Source organism: Oncorhynchus kisutch, unplaced genomic scaffold (genome assembly GCF_002021735.2).
Source record: "Oncorhynchus kisutch isolate 150728-3 unplaced genomic scaffold, Okis_V2 scaffold1136, whole genome shotgun sequence".
In the NCBI taxonomy this organism is placed as follows: Eukaryota; Metazoa; Chordata; class Actinopteri; order Salmoniformes; family Salmonidae; genus Oncorhynchus; species Oncorhynchus kisutch.
Window position 1 is genome coordinate 13,514 of NW_022263081.1, and position 15,566 is coordinate 29,079.

General features: G+C 45.1%; 1 protein-coding gene across 3 annotated transcripts; it reads left to right on the forward strand.

Moving 5' to 3' along the window:
* Positions 1-10,962: 10,962 nt before the first annotated feature.
* Positions 10,963-14,337, forward strand: LOC116364970 (mediator of RNA polymerase II transcription subunit 15-like). 3 transcript variants are annotated; one of them, XM_031817741.1, is made up of 6 exons: positions 10,963-11,096; positions 11,194-11,246; positions 11,335-12,986; positions 13,077-13,912; positions 13,993-14,027; positions 14,108-14,337. In XM_031817741.1, the coding sequence occupies exons 3-5, from the start codon at positions 12,036-12,038 to the stop codon at positions 14,000-14,002; spliced, it is 1,797 nt and encodes a 598-aa protein (XP_031673601.1). In that variant the 5' UTR covers positions 10,963-11,096; positions 11,194-11,246; positions 11,335-12,035; the 3' UTR covers positions 14,003-14,027; positions 14,108-14,337. The 3 variants fall into 3 exon arrangements, with proteins under 3 accessions (XP_031673601.1, XP_031673600.1, XP_031673599.1); XM_031817740.1 differs by having other exon boundaries at positions 11,302-13,912; XM_031817739.1 differs by having other exon boundaries at positions 11,335-13,912.
* Positions 14,338-15,566: the final 1,229 nt, after the last annotated feature.

Here is a 15,566-nt window from a genome sequence, read left to right on the forward strand (position 1 = left end):
CTTCAACGATAAATGCGAATCCGAAAAACACCCCTGGTGAGACATAATCATGACTCGTCAGTGAAGAGCACTTTTTACCAGTCCTGTCTGGTCCAGCTACGCTGGGATTGTGCCCATAGGCTACGTTGTTGCCGGTGATGTCTGGTGAGGACCTGCCTTACAACAGGCCTACAAGCCCTCAGTCCAGCCTCTCTCAGCCTATTGCGGACAGTCTGAGGACTGATGGAGGGATTGTGCGTTCCTGGTGTTGATAAAAAAAAAATGTACTTCACCTTTATTTAACCTGGTAAGCTAGTTGAGAACAAGTTCTCATTTACAACTGCGACCTGGCCAAGATAAAGCAAAGCAGTGCGACACAAACAACAGAGTTACACATGGAACAAACAAGCGTACAGTCAATAACACAATAGAAAAAAAGAAAGTCTATATACAGTGTGTGCAAATGGCATGGGGAGGTAAGGCATTAAATAGGCCATAGTAGCGAAGTAATTACAGTTCAGCACATTAACACTGGAGTGATAGATGAGCAGATGATGATGTGAAAGTAGAAATACTGGTGTGCAAAAAATGAAATAAAAACAATATGGGGATGCGGTAGGTAGATATGGGCTATGTACACCTGCAGCGATCGGTTAGCTGCTAAGATAGCTGATGTTTAAAGTTAGTGAGGGAAATATAAGTCTCCATCTTCAGTGATTTTTGCAATTCGTTCCAGTCATCGGCAGCAGAGAACTGGAAGGAAAGGCGGCCAAATGAGGTGTTGGCTTTGGGGATGATCAGTGAGATATACCTGCTGGAACTTGTGCTACGAGTGGGTGTTGTTATCGTGACCGTTGAGCTGAGATAAGGCGGAGCATAGAGCCAGAGGGTCTGGCGACGAATGTGTAGCGGGGGCCAGCCGACTAGAGCATACAGGTCGCAGTGGTGGGTGGTATAAGGGGCTTTAGTGACAAAACGGATGGCACTGTGATAGACTGCATCTAGTTTGCTGAGTAGAGTATTGGAAGCTATTTTGTAAATGACATCGCCGAAGTCGAGGATCGGTAGTATAGTCAGTTTTACGAGGGTATGTTTGGCGGCGTGAGTGGCGGGTGCGGGCAACGATCGGTTGAAAAGCATTCATTTGGTTTTACTAGCATTTAAGAGCAGTTGGAGGCCATGGAAAGAGTGTTGTATGGCATTGAAGCTCGTTTGGAGGTTAGTTAACACAGTTTCCAAAGAAGGGTGAGATGTATACAGAATGGTGTTTTCTGCGTAGAGGTGGATCAGGGAATCACCCGCAGCAAGAGCGACATTGTTGATATATACAGAGAAAAGAGTCGGCCCGAGAATTGAACCCTGTGGTACCCCCATAGAGACTGCCAGAGGTCCGGACAACAGGCCCTCCGATTTGACACACTGATTTGACACACTTTGTCAACACACTTTGTCTGAGAAGTAGTTGGTGAACCAGGCGAGGCAGTCATTTGAGAAACCAAGGCTGTTGAGTCTGCCGATAAGGATACGGTGATTGACAGAGTCGAAAGCCTTGGCCAGGTCGATGAAGACGGCTGCACAGTACTGTCTTTTCTCGATGGCGGTAGTGTCGTGGAGGATCGTTACAAAATATAACACCTACAAGAACTTGTGAATTCAATATAGGCTTTTAATACAGACATATCAGAAGCCTAGATGGTCCGCGGAACACACACTTTTCCAGAGCACTGGCTCTGATTTATACACATACAACATATGAGTCCATCCCACATGCAAATTAAGTTACTTCCCTCAGTCCATCTGCCACCATTATCTTTCAAGCTGTGTTTCCTGCTTGTTCACGCCCAATAACGCCCATATCTGCTTTCAGTCAAGTTATAATGGTGACAGGACCTCTTCATGTCCCAAAAATAATACATGCCCATCTTATCCTATGGGCCCCTTATATTTGGCTTGTCCTTATTAGGACTAGTAGACTATGTGTCTCTTCCCTTCATGTCCTAAAATTATATGCCCTATGTCTATAGTCCATCAGTTGGTCATTTGGCTGACCCCCTCCTTTGTATGTCCCTCTGACCTTGGTATGTCCAGCTGTCCTTTGCTCTCATGGCCTTACTTTGGCTTCCTGTCCTATACAATAGACAATGCATTTTACCAGAATGGCAAATGCACTCTAAGTGTATCTTTCTCTTGGGTAGAGTATTATGTTTCTCCCTATATGTACATCTTGCTCCCACAGTATCACTAGCCACTTTAAACTATGCCACTTTGTTTACATACTCATGTCATATGTATATACTGTACTCGATACCATCTACTGCATCTTGCCTATGCCGCTCTGTACCATCACTCATTCATATATCTTTATGTACATATTCTTTATCCCTTTACAGTTATGTGTATAAGGTAGTAGTTTTGGAATTGTTAGCTAGATTACTCGTTGGTTATTACTGCATTGTCGGAACTAGAAGCACAAGCATTTCGCTACACTCGCATTAACATCTGCTAACCATGTGTATGTGACAAATAAAATTTGATTTGATTTGATTTTTGATATCGTTTAGTACCTTGGCTGAGGTGCACCTGTGACCAGCTCGGAAACCGGATTGCACAGCGGAGAAGGTAGGGTGGGATCCAAAATGGTCAGTGATCTGTTTATTAACTTGGCTTTCGAAGTCTTTAGAAAGGCAGGGCTGGATGGATATAGGTCTATAACTTGGGTCTAGAGTGTCACCCCCTTTGAAGAGCGGGATGACCGCGGCAGCTTTCCAATCTTAAGGGATCTCGGATGATATGAAGAGAGGTTGAACAGACTGGTAATAGAGGTTGCAACAAGGGCGGCGGATAATTTTAGAGGGTCCAGATTGTCTAGGCCAGCTGATTTGTACGGGTCCAGGTTTTGCAGCTCTTTCAGAACATCTGCTATCTGGATTTGGGTGAAGAAGAAGCTGGGGAGGCTTGGGCAAGTAGCTGTGGCAAGTAGCTGTGTAACTCTGCAGTTTTTGCCATCCTGTACCTATCCCGCAGGTGTGATCTTCAGATGTGCCGATCCTGTGACGATCAGCTGTCTGTCCTGTCTCCATGTTGTGCGGTCTTAGGCGTCTCACAGTACGGACATGGCAATTTATCACCCTGACCCCATCTGCAGTCCTCATGCCTCCTTGCAGCAGGCCTAAGGCACATTCATCCAGATGACCAGGGACCCTGGGCATGGTGTTTTTCAGAGTCAGTAGAAAGGCCTCTTTTAGTGTCCTAAGTTTTCATAACTGTGACCTTATTTGCCTACTGTCTGTAAGCTGTTAGTGTCTTAACGACCGTTCAAGAGGTGCATGTTCATTAATTGTTTATGGTTCATTGAACAAGCATGTGTTTAAACCCTTTACAATGAAGATCTGTGAAGTTATTTGGATTTTTACAAATGATCTTTGAAAGACAGGGTCCTGAAAAAGGGACGTTTCTTTTTTTTGCTGAGTTTATTACATGTGAGGTTATAGTCCTGCCGTCAGTGTCCATATTTCAGTTACTATTCCATTTAACCCATACAATTAAATGAGGAATATTCTGTTTATTCATGGATACAGGGATACTCATGAGCGGGATATTAAAAGTGCATGTAAAGAGCTCATCCCGAATAAGACCTTATGTGGGATATGAGCTACAATCCAGACTGCTGTGCTCATGTTAACATGGTCAATGTCCAGTGGGGAAATGTCAGACCTTATTCATACGGTATGTTCATACTTTAGATGTAGTTATATGTAGGCATCAAATTGTATTAGTCAACTGCACCGAATGCAACAGGTCCTTACGGTGAAATGCTTACTTACGAGAACCTAAGCAACAATGCAGTTTAAAAACAAATATGACTAAGAATAAGAAATAAAAGTAACAAGTAATTAAAAAGCAGCAGTAAATTAACAATAGCGAGACTATATACATGGTGGTACAGAGTCAATGTGCAGCTGCACCGTTTAGTTGAGGTAATATGTAGGTGGAGTTATTAAAGTGACTATGCATAGATGATAACCACAGAGAGTAGCAGCGGTGTAAAGGGGGGATGCAAATAGTCTGATTAGCTGTTTGACTAGATGTTCAGGAGTCTTATGGCTTGGGGGTAGAAGCTGTTTAGAAGCCTCTTGGACCTAGACTTGGTGCTCTGGTACCGCTTGCCTTGCGGTAGCAGAGAAAACAGTCTATGACTAGGGTGGCTGGAGTCTTTGACAATTTTTAGGGCCTTCCTCTGACACGGCCTAGGAAAGAGGTCCTGGATGGCAGGAAGCTTGGCCCCAGTGATGTACTAGGCCGTTCACGCTACCCTCTGTAGTGCCTTGCGGTCGGAGGCTGAGCAGTTACCATACCGGGCAGAGATGCAACCACTCTCGATGGTGCAGCTGTAGAACCTTTAGAGAATATGAAGACCCATGCCAAATCTTTTCAGTCTCCTGAGGTGGAATAGGTTTTGTCGTGCCCGCTTCACGACTGTCTTGGTGTGCTTGGACCATGTTAGCTTGTTGGTGATGTGGACACCAAGGAACTTGAAGCTCTCAACCTGCTCCACTACAGCCCCGTCGATGAGAATGGGGGAATGCTCGGTCCTCTCTTTCCTGTAGTCCACAATCAACTCCTTTGTCTTGATCACGTTGAGGGAATGGTTGTTGTCCTTGCACCACACGGCCAGGTCTCTGACCTCCTCCCTATAGGCTGTCTCGTTGTTGTCGGTGGTCAGGCCTACCACTGTTGTGTCGTCGACAAACTTAATGATGGTGTTTGAGTCGTGCCTGGCCGTGCAGTCATAAGTGAACAGGGAGTACAGGAAGGGACTGAGCACCCACCCCTGAGGGGCCCCTGTGTTGGGGATCAGTGTGGCGAATGTGTTATTCCCTAATCTTACCACCTTGGGGCGTCCCGTCAGGAAGTCCAGGATCCAGTTGCAGAGGGAGTTGTTTACTCCCAGGGTCCTTAGCTTATTGATGAGCTTTGAGGGCACTATGATGTTGAATGCTGAGCTCTAGTCAAAAAATATCGGTGTGGAGTGCAATAAATTGCATCATATGTGGATCTGTTAGGGCGGTATGCAAATTGGGGTGGGTCTAGGGTTGCTGGGATAATGGTGTTGATGTGAGCCATGACCTGCCTTTCAAAGCACTTCATAGCTACAGACGTGAGTGGTACGGGTCGGTAGTCATTTTGGCAGGTTACCTTAGTGTTCTTGAGCACAGTGACTATGGTGGTCTGCTTAAAACATGTTGGTATTACAGACTCGGACAGGGAGAGGTTAAAAATGTCAGTGAAGACACTTGCCAGTTGGTCGGCACCTGCTCGCAGTACACGTCCTGGTAATCTGTCAAGCCTAGCGGTCTTGTGAATGTTGACCTCTTTAAAGGTCTTACTCACATCGGCTGCGGAGAGCGTGATCACACAGTCTTCCTGATCAGCTTTTGCTTTCATGCATGCTTTAGTGTTATTTGCCTTGAAGCGAGCATAGAAGTAGTTTAGCTCGTCTGGTGGCTCGTGTCACTGGGCAGCTCTCTTCTGTGCTTCCCTTTGTAGTCTGTAAAGGTTCGCAAGCCCTGCCACATCCGACGAGTGTCAGAGCCGGTGTAGTACGATCAATCTTAGTCCTGTATTGCTTGTTTGATTGTTCATCAGAGGGCATAGCGGGATTTCTTATAAGCTTCCGGGTTAGCGTCCCGCTCCTTGAAAGCCGCACCTCTAGCCTTTAGCTCAGTGCAAATGTTGCCTGTAATCCATGGCTTTTGTTTGGGGTATGTACGTACGGTCACTGTGGGGACGACGTCATTGATGCACTTACTGATGAAGCCAATGACTGGTGTGGTGTACTCCTCAATGTCATCGGAGGAATCCCAGAATATATTCCAGTCTGTGCTAGCAAAACAGTCCTGCAGCTTAGCTGCTGCTTCATCTGACCACTTTTTTATTGATCAAGTCACTGGTGTTTCCTGCTTAAATTATTGCTTGTAAGCAGGAATCGGGAAGATTAAATTATGGTAAGATTTGCCAAATGGAGGGTGAGGGAGAGCTTTGTGTGCGTCTCTGTGTGTAGAGTAAAGGTGGTCCAGAGTTTTTTTCCCCCTCTGGTTGCACATTTGACATGCTGATTAGAAATTTGGTAAGATGTATTTAAGTTTCCATACATTCAAGTCCCCGGCTACTAGGAGCACCGTCTCCCGGTGAGCGTTTTCCTGTTTGCTTATGGCAGAATACAGTTCATTCAATGCGGTCTTAGTGCCAGCCTCAGTCTGTGGTGGTATGTAGACAGCTACAAAAAATACAGATGAAAACTCTCTAGGTAGATAGTGTGGTCTACAGCTTATCATGAGATATTCTACCTCAAGCTGGCAATAGCTTGAGAATTCCTTAGATATCGTGCACCAGCTGTTATTTACAAAAATACATAGTCCACCGCACCTTGTCTTACCATACGCCGCTGTTCTATCCTGGAGGATAGCCAGCTGTATGTTGATAATGTCGTCAATCAGCCACGACTCTGTGAAGCATAAGATATTACAGTTTTGAATTAATCTTCCGCGTAGGTCATGTATTTAATTTTCCAAAGATTGCACGTTTGCAATGTGGATGTGGGGGTTTATTCGATCGCCTACTAATTCTCAGAAGGCAGTCCAGTCTCTGGCCCCTTTTTCTCTACCTTCTCTTCACACAAATCACGGGGATCTGGGCCTGTTCCTGGGAAAGCAGTGTCATGACTGTCTTGATCACGTCAGGATACAGGAGACCACAACCCTACAGATTATCTCTCAACCACAACAGAGGAGAGATCTGTGGGTCTGAAGACGTGTTTTTTTTTATTGCCCCTCACGCCCCTGGTAAATCTCAGGCCACAGAGAAATTCCTTTGTCCTGTCACTATGGAGAACCAACCTCAGAACATTTGTTGGGGATGAATCAGAATTAGTTGGGTAACATAGATAAGATGTTTTATTTTCATTATATTCTTGTGAGTTACTTCTCATTTAGAATGTATCTTGTTGTGGCCATTTGCAGTTATACTTTCTCTGTCCTGGGTTCAGTTACTTGGGCCGCAGAGAGGGGAGAGGTCAAGCTTGTCGTCATGTGTAAACATATATTTTAAACCATGCGTAGGGATGATTGAGGGGGAACCAATTATCCCTTGGCTCCACAATGTCTGTGTGCCAGTCACTCCCTACTTTTCCCATCGGGGAGAGGAGGATGGTAGTGTCTGGAACCATTCTATGTTCCCTCTCTCGTTGCCCTTACTCACTCTCCTCTCCATGAGCTTGTCCAGAATGGGTTGTATTTGGGATGGGAGTGTCTAAAATGACAATTGATATATATCAATTGTGTGAGGTAATGTCTTGGTACCATTTTGTACCAAGAACGAGATAAGAGCTTTGTTTAGGAGACCAAACTGAACGATAATTTATAGCCAATGCTGTCTGCATACTTATTTTCCACCACAATTTGCAAATAAATTCATTCAAAATCCTACAATGTGATTTTCTAGATTTTGTTTCTCATTTTGTCTGTCGTAGTTGAAGTGTACCTATGATGAAAAGTACAGACCTCTCTCATCTTTTTAAGTGGGAGAACTTGCACAATTGATGGCTGACTAAATACTTTTTTGCCCCACTGTATACACACTGCTCAAAAAAATAAAGGGAACACTTAAACAACACAATGTAACTCCAAGTCAATCACACTTCTGTGAAATCAAACTGTCCACTTAGGAATCAACACTGATTGACAATAAATTTCACATTCTGTTGTGCAAATAGAATAGACAACAGGTGGAAATTATAGGCAATTAGCAAGACACCCCCAATAAAGGAGTGGTTCTGCAGGTGGGGACCACAGACCACTTCTCAGTTCCTATGCTTCCTGGCTGATGTTTTCATCACTTTTGAATGCTGGCGGTGCTTTCACTCTAGTGGTAGCATGAGACGGAGTCTACAACCCACACAAGTGGCTCAGGTAGTGCAGCTCATCCAGGATGGCACATTAATGCGAGCTGTGGCAAGAAGGTTTGCTGTGTCTGTCAGCGTAGTGTCCGGAGCGTGGAGGCGCTACCAGGAAACAGGCCAGTACATCAGGAGACGTGGAGGAGGCCGTAGGAGGGCAACAACCCAGCAGCAGGACCGCTACCTCCGCCTTTGTGCAAGGAGGAGCACTGCCAGAGCCCTGCAAAATGACCTCCAGCAGGCCACAAATGTGCATGTGTCTGCTCAAACGGTCAGAAACAGACTCCATGAGGGTGGTATGAGGGCCCGATGTCCACAGGTGGGGGTTGTGCTTACATCCCAACACCGTGCAGGATGTTTGGCATTTGCCAGAGAACACCAAGATTGGCAAATTCGCCACAGGCTTTTTTCTTTTTTCTTAAATTTAGGAGGTGAAGCAGGCACTAGTACCTGATCCTAAAACTGAGTTGTAAAACAAACAAATAAATGAATGTAAATAATAATTGTGTCTGTTTTGGAGTCAGTATTGATTTCTGCCTGAATCTGATGTAGGCTATGTGTGTGCTCTGGTGGGCATGGTGTGTCTTTATGTGAGGACTGCCATCTGCAAGTTGACAACAGCTCAGTGGCTACTCACCACTGAGATGTTGGATCTGATGGTTACAATTGCAACTGACTGAACTCAGTAGACTAATAGGGCCTGGAGGGTCTAACAGAGAAAGAAGAATTGGAATCTGTCTTCAGAAAAAATGACAGTTGAGGATTTCAAATGCAATCGCAAAGAAACAACAAATACAATGGAATGTGATGCAGTATAATACAATATATATCTGTGTATTTTCATGCAAATGCTACATTTAAGTGCAGACCTGTATTCAAAAACATGTGTATTTCAGTATCTGAGTTATAATATCTGGGTTATAATACAAATTGTATTATTTGACAGTATTTTCAAATACTTATTTAATACATTGGAGTGTAAAATAGTGTGTGATTTGGAGTTTTTCAAACACTTTCCAAGTGTATTTCCAAATACATAACATTTAACTACTTATCTTTTCAAATAAAAGATCAGAATACTTACTTTGAATGTATGTGAAATTAATAGAAATATTTTAAATAGTATTTGAACCCGGTCTGATTTAAGTGACATGCATTTGCCTTCCAGTTACAGTAGGCCAGCCTACAGCAGTGGAAGAGGGGAGTTAGTGCAGATTTCTAGACATTAAGGGCCGTACAATAAAGTACAGAAGGATTGGAGCACTCGGGGTGAATATAAAAGACCAGAATAAAGAACAGATTGTCTGCCTGCTGTGCTGAAAGAAACAGGAGAAGAAAAGGACATTGGAATTTTCAAGGCACAGACTTTGAATCAAGTATAATTATCAGAGATGGAATGCAAGCGGAAACATCAGTCGGAATAGGGAAAACACTTTGGCAGATTTAAGGGGACTGGAGATATATGCATAGCTATCTAAACAGTTGCATTCGAGTTTATGTGTTTGTGGATGTGTACTGCAATCAAAGTTGAGACAACATTGGAAAAAAAGCTTCCACAAAGGAGGGTAGACGGTCAGAGGATGAGGAGATGGGTTGTTGTCTTGTGTTTTATTTCATCCACATGAGGGAGACATTTTATGGAGATAGTGGGCACCTTCGAGCTGATCACTATTGTCAAGTAGGTGACAATTGTTGGTCACCGCCTTTCAAAGTGTTTTGCGTTCTGGGGATAAAACATTTACCACGTGAGTCTATATGTCGACTGCATGAACTTTACGAAAATCTGCAGAATCTCCAAGTTTCTGCAATTGCTCTTCACCAACTTCATCCTGCAGCCATCACCTGTCATGTGGGGGCTCCATTGTCACCCAATCATTATTGTTTTTGTTTAACCCACGCGAACAAGAACATGACTGAAACAGGAACCAATTTGATTGAGGCTCTCTCTCATTTATTGTATAATGTAACATAAGTTATTTCAGTTTGTGAGTGGGTGTTGGAGACATGTTTTTTTGATATTATAAAGGAAACCTTTTATAAACAATGGCAACACTGCTATGGTGATCTGAGCCTTGCTGTTGGAAAAAGACAGTATCCGAATTTCGGTTGTCGCAGATGCACCTCTCCTGACTTTACTTCTTGACTTTGGTCTACAGTCAGCTTTAGCCTTACCACTCAAACGAGCCCTACTATATGTTTGCCTCTGAAAAATTAAAGACTCAGCTCATCAAAGCATATGTGTGCAGTGTTTGCATAATGTGAGTGTTTAATTGGCATCTGTCTGAATTCAGAATTTGTCCAAGATGTACTACTGTTACTATGCTGAATGAAACACACGGTTTAAAAGAAGGCATGTGTAAAATAATGGTGCCTAACTGCTCATTTAGCCTCTAATCTTCAAATGAACCAAGTAAATTTTGTACAAGCAATAATTTAAACCGATCAATGAAGTGCCAAGACAAAATGTGTTTCCTACTTTAGAGCAGGGGTGTCAAACTCATTCCATGGAGGGCCTAGTGTCTATAGGTTTTTGTTTAAGACCTAGACAACTACCGTAGGTGAGGGGAGTAATTAGCGGCCTTAATTCAGCAATCAAGTACAAGGAAAAAGCAAAATCCCACAGACACTCGGCCCTCCGTGTAATGAGTTTGAAGCATGCTTTAGAGTAAGGGCGGTCAAACCTGTCAGGAACCTGTCAGGAACTCAATTAGAGAATCAACCACACCTGAGTAAATATCCTGAATTCCAAATCAACCCCTAGCCCCTACACCTACCACTTAGTCACTTATGGGCATTTGAAACAATCAGATAGGTTATAGCAATATGGTAATTGCATCACCTTGCATTCTGATAGGCTGGATGCAATTGTTGCCATATTGCTTATACCTATTCAATAATTTCTGATGCACAGAAGTTTAGGCCAGGGTGTAGGTTTTAGGGGTCAATTTGGAATTAGGAATCAAATGTAGTTCAGGGCCTTACAGCTGTCCTTAATTAGCCAATGACATTAGAAGGGTCTGGGATTTGTTTAAAAGGAGCAACCAAAAAAGCCTGCAGATACAGCATAAGGGATATTATGCTAGGGCTTATACCAGCCATTAGTTCTGAATACTGGGGAGCTTTTGAGGTGCAAAATGGCCGTGATGATTGGAATCGCTTTCAGGTAGGTTTTTAAAAGTATTGCTCTAGTTTGTTTCCCTTGTCCTTCAGGTGTTACAGGTAGCTGTGTTTATAACAGACTTTTTTCTTTTTTTTTAAAGAGTTTCTTGGCTTTGTTGCCTGCTAATTGGCGGGATAACCTGTTCTACATCAAGTGAGTTTCTACACATTCATTTCAAGTAACAGTTGTGGTACCAATAACTTCAAAGGCTGGCATTTTACTTTTTCTTTATCTAACCTAGGTGATGGGTATCCTGCACCAGGTTCTGATGCAGCATGGCTCTATACAGGCCCACTTAGGTCTAAAGGATATGGTAATTACAACTCTCCAACAGCTCAATTGCAAGCGCAGCTGACCGAAGAGCAACAGAAACATCTGGCAGCCATTCTGCAAAAGCAACTGGCCCCCATGCCCCAGGCACCTCAGAAAATGTGGTATCCAACTCAAATGCCCCAGAAGCAACCAGTTACTGAACTTCAGCATCAGAAGGAACACGCCTCCATACCCCAGCTACCTCAGCAAGTGTGGTATCCAGTTCAAATTCCTCAGCAGCAAAAGCAACCTGCTACTGGTCCTCAGCAGCAGACGGAACTGACCACCATGCCCCAGAAGCAACCGGCTCCAATGCCTATACCGCAGAAACAACCAACAGCTATGGGTCAGAAAGCATGGTATCCAGCTCAAATGCAGCAGAAGCAACCGGCCACCGTGCACCAGCAACTGTGGCATCCAGCTCAATTGCCCCAGCAGCAAAAGCAACCGGCTACTGAACCTCGGCAGCAGAAGGAACCGGCCTCCATAACCCAGCAACCTCAGCAAGTGTTGCATCCAGCTCAAATGCTGCTGAAGCAACTGACTGCCATGCCCCAGCAAGTGTGGTATCCAGCTAAGACCCAGAAGCAACTGGCCGCTGATCCTCAGGAGCAGATATAACTGACCGCCATGCCCCAGCAACCTCAGCAAGTGTGGTATCCAGCTCAAATGCCCCAGAAGCAACCAACCGCTGAACCTCAGTGGCATCCAGCCAAATTTCCCCAGGAGCAACCCGTCCAAATGCGTCAACTGCAGAAGGAACTGACCGCCATTCCACCACAACTGTGGCAATCCGCTCAAATTCCCCAGCAGCATAAGCAACCGGCTGCCAAGCTTCAGCAATTGTGGCAACTGGCCCCCATTCCCCAGCAGCCTCATGACGTGTGGTATCCAGCTAAAATGGTCCAGAAGCAACAAGCAGCTGCAACTCAGCAGCAGAAGGAACTGACCACCATGCCCCAAGAGTGGCATCCAGCTCAATTTCCCCAGAAGCAACCAGCCCTCATGCTTTTACCGCAGAAGGAACTGACCGCCATACACCAGCAACCTCAGCAAGTGTGGTATCCAGCTAAAATGCCCCAGAACCAACCAACCACTGAACCCCAGCAGCAGAAGCAACCGACCGCCTTGGCCCAGCAAATGGTGTCTCCAGCTCAAAAGCCCCAGCTGCAGAAGCAACCGGCTGCTGAACCTCAGCAGCAGAAAGAACCGGCCACCATGCCCCAGCAAGCATGGTATCCAGCTCAAAAGCCCCAGCTGCAGAAGCAACCGGCTGCTGAACCTCAGCAGCAGAAAGAACCGGCCACCATGCCCCAGCAAGCATGGTATCCAGCTCAAAAGCCCCAGCTGCAGAAGCAACCGGCCGCTGAACCTCAGCAGCAAATTGAACCGACCGCCATGCCCCAGATACCTCAGCAAGTGTGGCATCCAATGCACATTCCCCAGCAGCAACAGGAACTGGCCACCATACCCCAGCAAGTGAGGTATCCAGCTCAAATGCCCCAGAAGCATCTGGCCTCCATGCCTCTACCACAGAAGCAACCGACCGCCATGCCCCAGCAAGAGTGGCATCCAGCTCAAATGCCCCAGCAGCAGAAACAACTGGCCCCAATGCCTCAACCACAGAAGCAACAGGCCACCATGCCCCCGCAAGTATGGCATCCAGCTCAAATGCCTCAGCAGCAAAAGCAACCAGCTACTGAACCTCAGCAGCAAATTGAACCGACCGCCATGCCCCAGCCACCTCAGCAATTGTGGCATCCAGATCAATTTCTCCAGGAGCAGAAGCAACCATTCACTATGCATCTACCGCAGAACGAACTGACCGCCAATCCACCACAACTGTGGCAATCCGCTCAAGTGCCCCAGCAGCATAATCAACCGGCTGCCATGCTTCAGCAAGTGTGGCATCGGGCACAGAAGCAACCGGCCCCTATGCCCCAGCAGCCTCACGACGTGTGGTATCCAGCTAAAATGGTCCAGAAGCAAGTCGCTGCGGTGACCGCCATGCCGCATACGCATCAGCAAGTATGGCATCCAGCTGAATTTCCCCAGCAGCAGAAGCAACCGGCCTCAACGCCTCTACCGCAGGAGCAACCGACCGCCGTACCCCAGCAAGTGTGGTATCCAGCTCAAATGTCCCAGCAGCGGAAGCAACACACTGCCATGCCACAGCACCAACTGACCCCCATGCCTCAGCAATTATGGCATGTAGCTCAAATGCCCCAGAAGCAACTGGCCCCAATGTCTCAGCAGAATCACTACGAAAGCACTGATGATGGTGCCTCTAGTAGCACTCAGGCCAGCATCGTTGAACAGTCGGGTGTCATCCCAATCTATTCCTACAGTTCCAAATCGCACTACGGGAATGGCAGGACTGTATTCTCCCTAACCCGCTACACTCCTAGGGACGCTATGCCTGTTGACAGTGGAAATGCTCCCAAGGACAGTTTTGTTCGTACTGGTGCACCAAGCGTATATCCATCACTAGTGAAGGATTCTGCAAGGTAATGGTTCACTTTAACCTGCTCTGAACTTTGCTCTCTGAATTTGAAGTCCTTTGTACTAACCATATATCTTTCAACAGGAAAATGTAATGGATTCATCCTCTAGAAGCTAATGGTGAGAATTGTTTTTGACATTGGTTACTTAACATTCTGTGTTGCTGACACTGCATTTCTTTCTGCTTTTGTTTTGACCAGGAAGTATCTGGTGCTCTTGCTACTCTAGCGTGAGGGAGTACATGAACAGTGCTACTTTCAAAAATGTCTCTGTGAAATAATGGTTCTCATGTCCATTGCTTGCTAATTGAGAACAGGTGGTGTGCAGTCTGTAGTAAAAATGACTGCCCAGTTAATTCTTTGGTTTTCTAGTCTTTTACCTTTGCTACTGGTTGTTCAAAATAAAAGCTTGGGTCTACATTTGTCAAGGGGTGAGTTGTCAGACATTCTTCATATGTTCATACTTTAGATGTAGGCATGCATTGTATACAGTGAGACTGTCTTCAACCTCAGTAAGCTAACATATAGGGAATGGTTTTTAGATGGTCAGACCATGGCTCATTTAGCTACTAGAATTGAGTGACCATTTAGTTTCAAACTTGCATTTGGCCTTATACTATAGCCCATACCACAAATAGCAAAGGGTCAAATCAGTTTAGGAGTCTTCCATATCTAGTTGACTCAAATGTTATTTTGGATGCTTCAACCCCTGTTGGCACATCTACCTCCATACTTCTGTTTGTATGGGTTACCTGTCTTACAATTGTGGGGTCATAGAGGGAAATGTAACTATGTTCGGGAGTCAATTTCCCATAATGGTCAGTTTGTAGGCCAAACCGTTCTGACGCTATAGATGTTTTTGAGACTGCATTTTTGGGGTGTCTGACCAACACCACCGTAGCTCGGCCCCTGTCCACCGCAGATGCGTAAGGGCGACAGGCGGATGCAGTGGATTGAGACGCAGCCCATTAAAAATGTTCTAGCTTCAACTGGATTTTGATGGGCCTTTTTCTTTGACTGCCTCAATACTCTTCACCTGTAGCCCATTCCTCCTAGTCCATTTATTGTACCACAGGCTCCTATGGAATGGATTCGGTGTATTTGATTTCTACAATGCCTGGCACGGTTTAACCGATCAATTAACAAATGTATTCTGTATAGACTGTCTTTAAACATGCACATTTTTCTTTACCAATTAATAATCGAACTGCGTAGTATGAGAATTAGGCCCTTAAATGGATCCATTAAGTTCCAAAGAGGAAGCTGGTAGGCACTAACATGACAGTTTAGCTAGCATAAGATGTCACCCAGGACTTTTGGACTAGACATATTTGCCTGTTGTAGTTGACTCTGTTTGGCCAGACTCATGAACATGAATGAAATTGTATATGCATTGAATTTTCTACAAGAAGTTGCACTTTGCTTTTGGACAATCTCTTGTCTAGCATACGTCAACAGACAACTTCATTTAATTTGTCACAGTATGGAATTTTTGGACACGATCTCAATGTGTGTGCAACCTTTTTGCACAACACATTTCTACCGGACCACTGAGGTTGCACCTGCAAAAGCCCCTGGCAGGAACTTCATTAGCCTGCATTAAAAAGTGCTCTTGATTAAGCTCACCCAGGGCAATGGATAGTTAGATTTCCCTCTATAA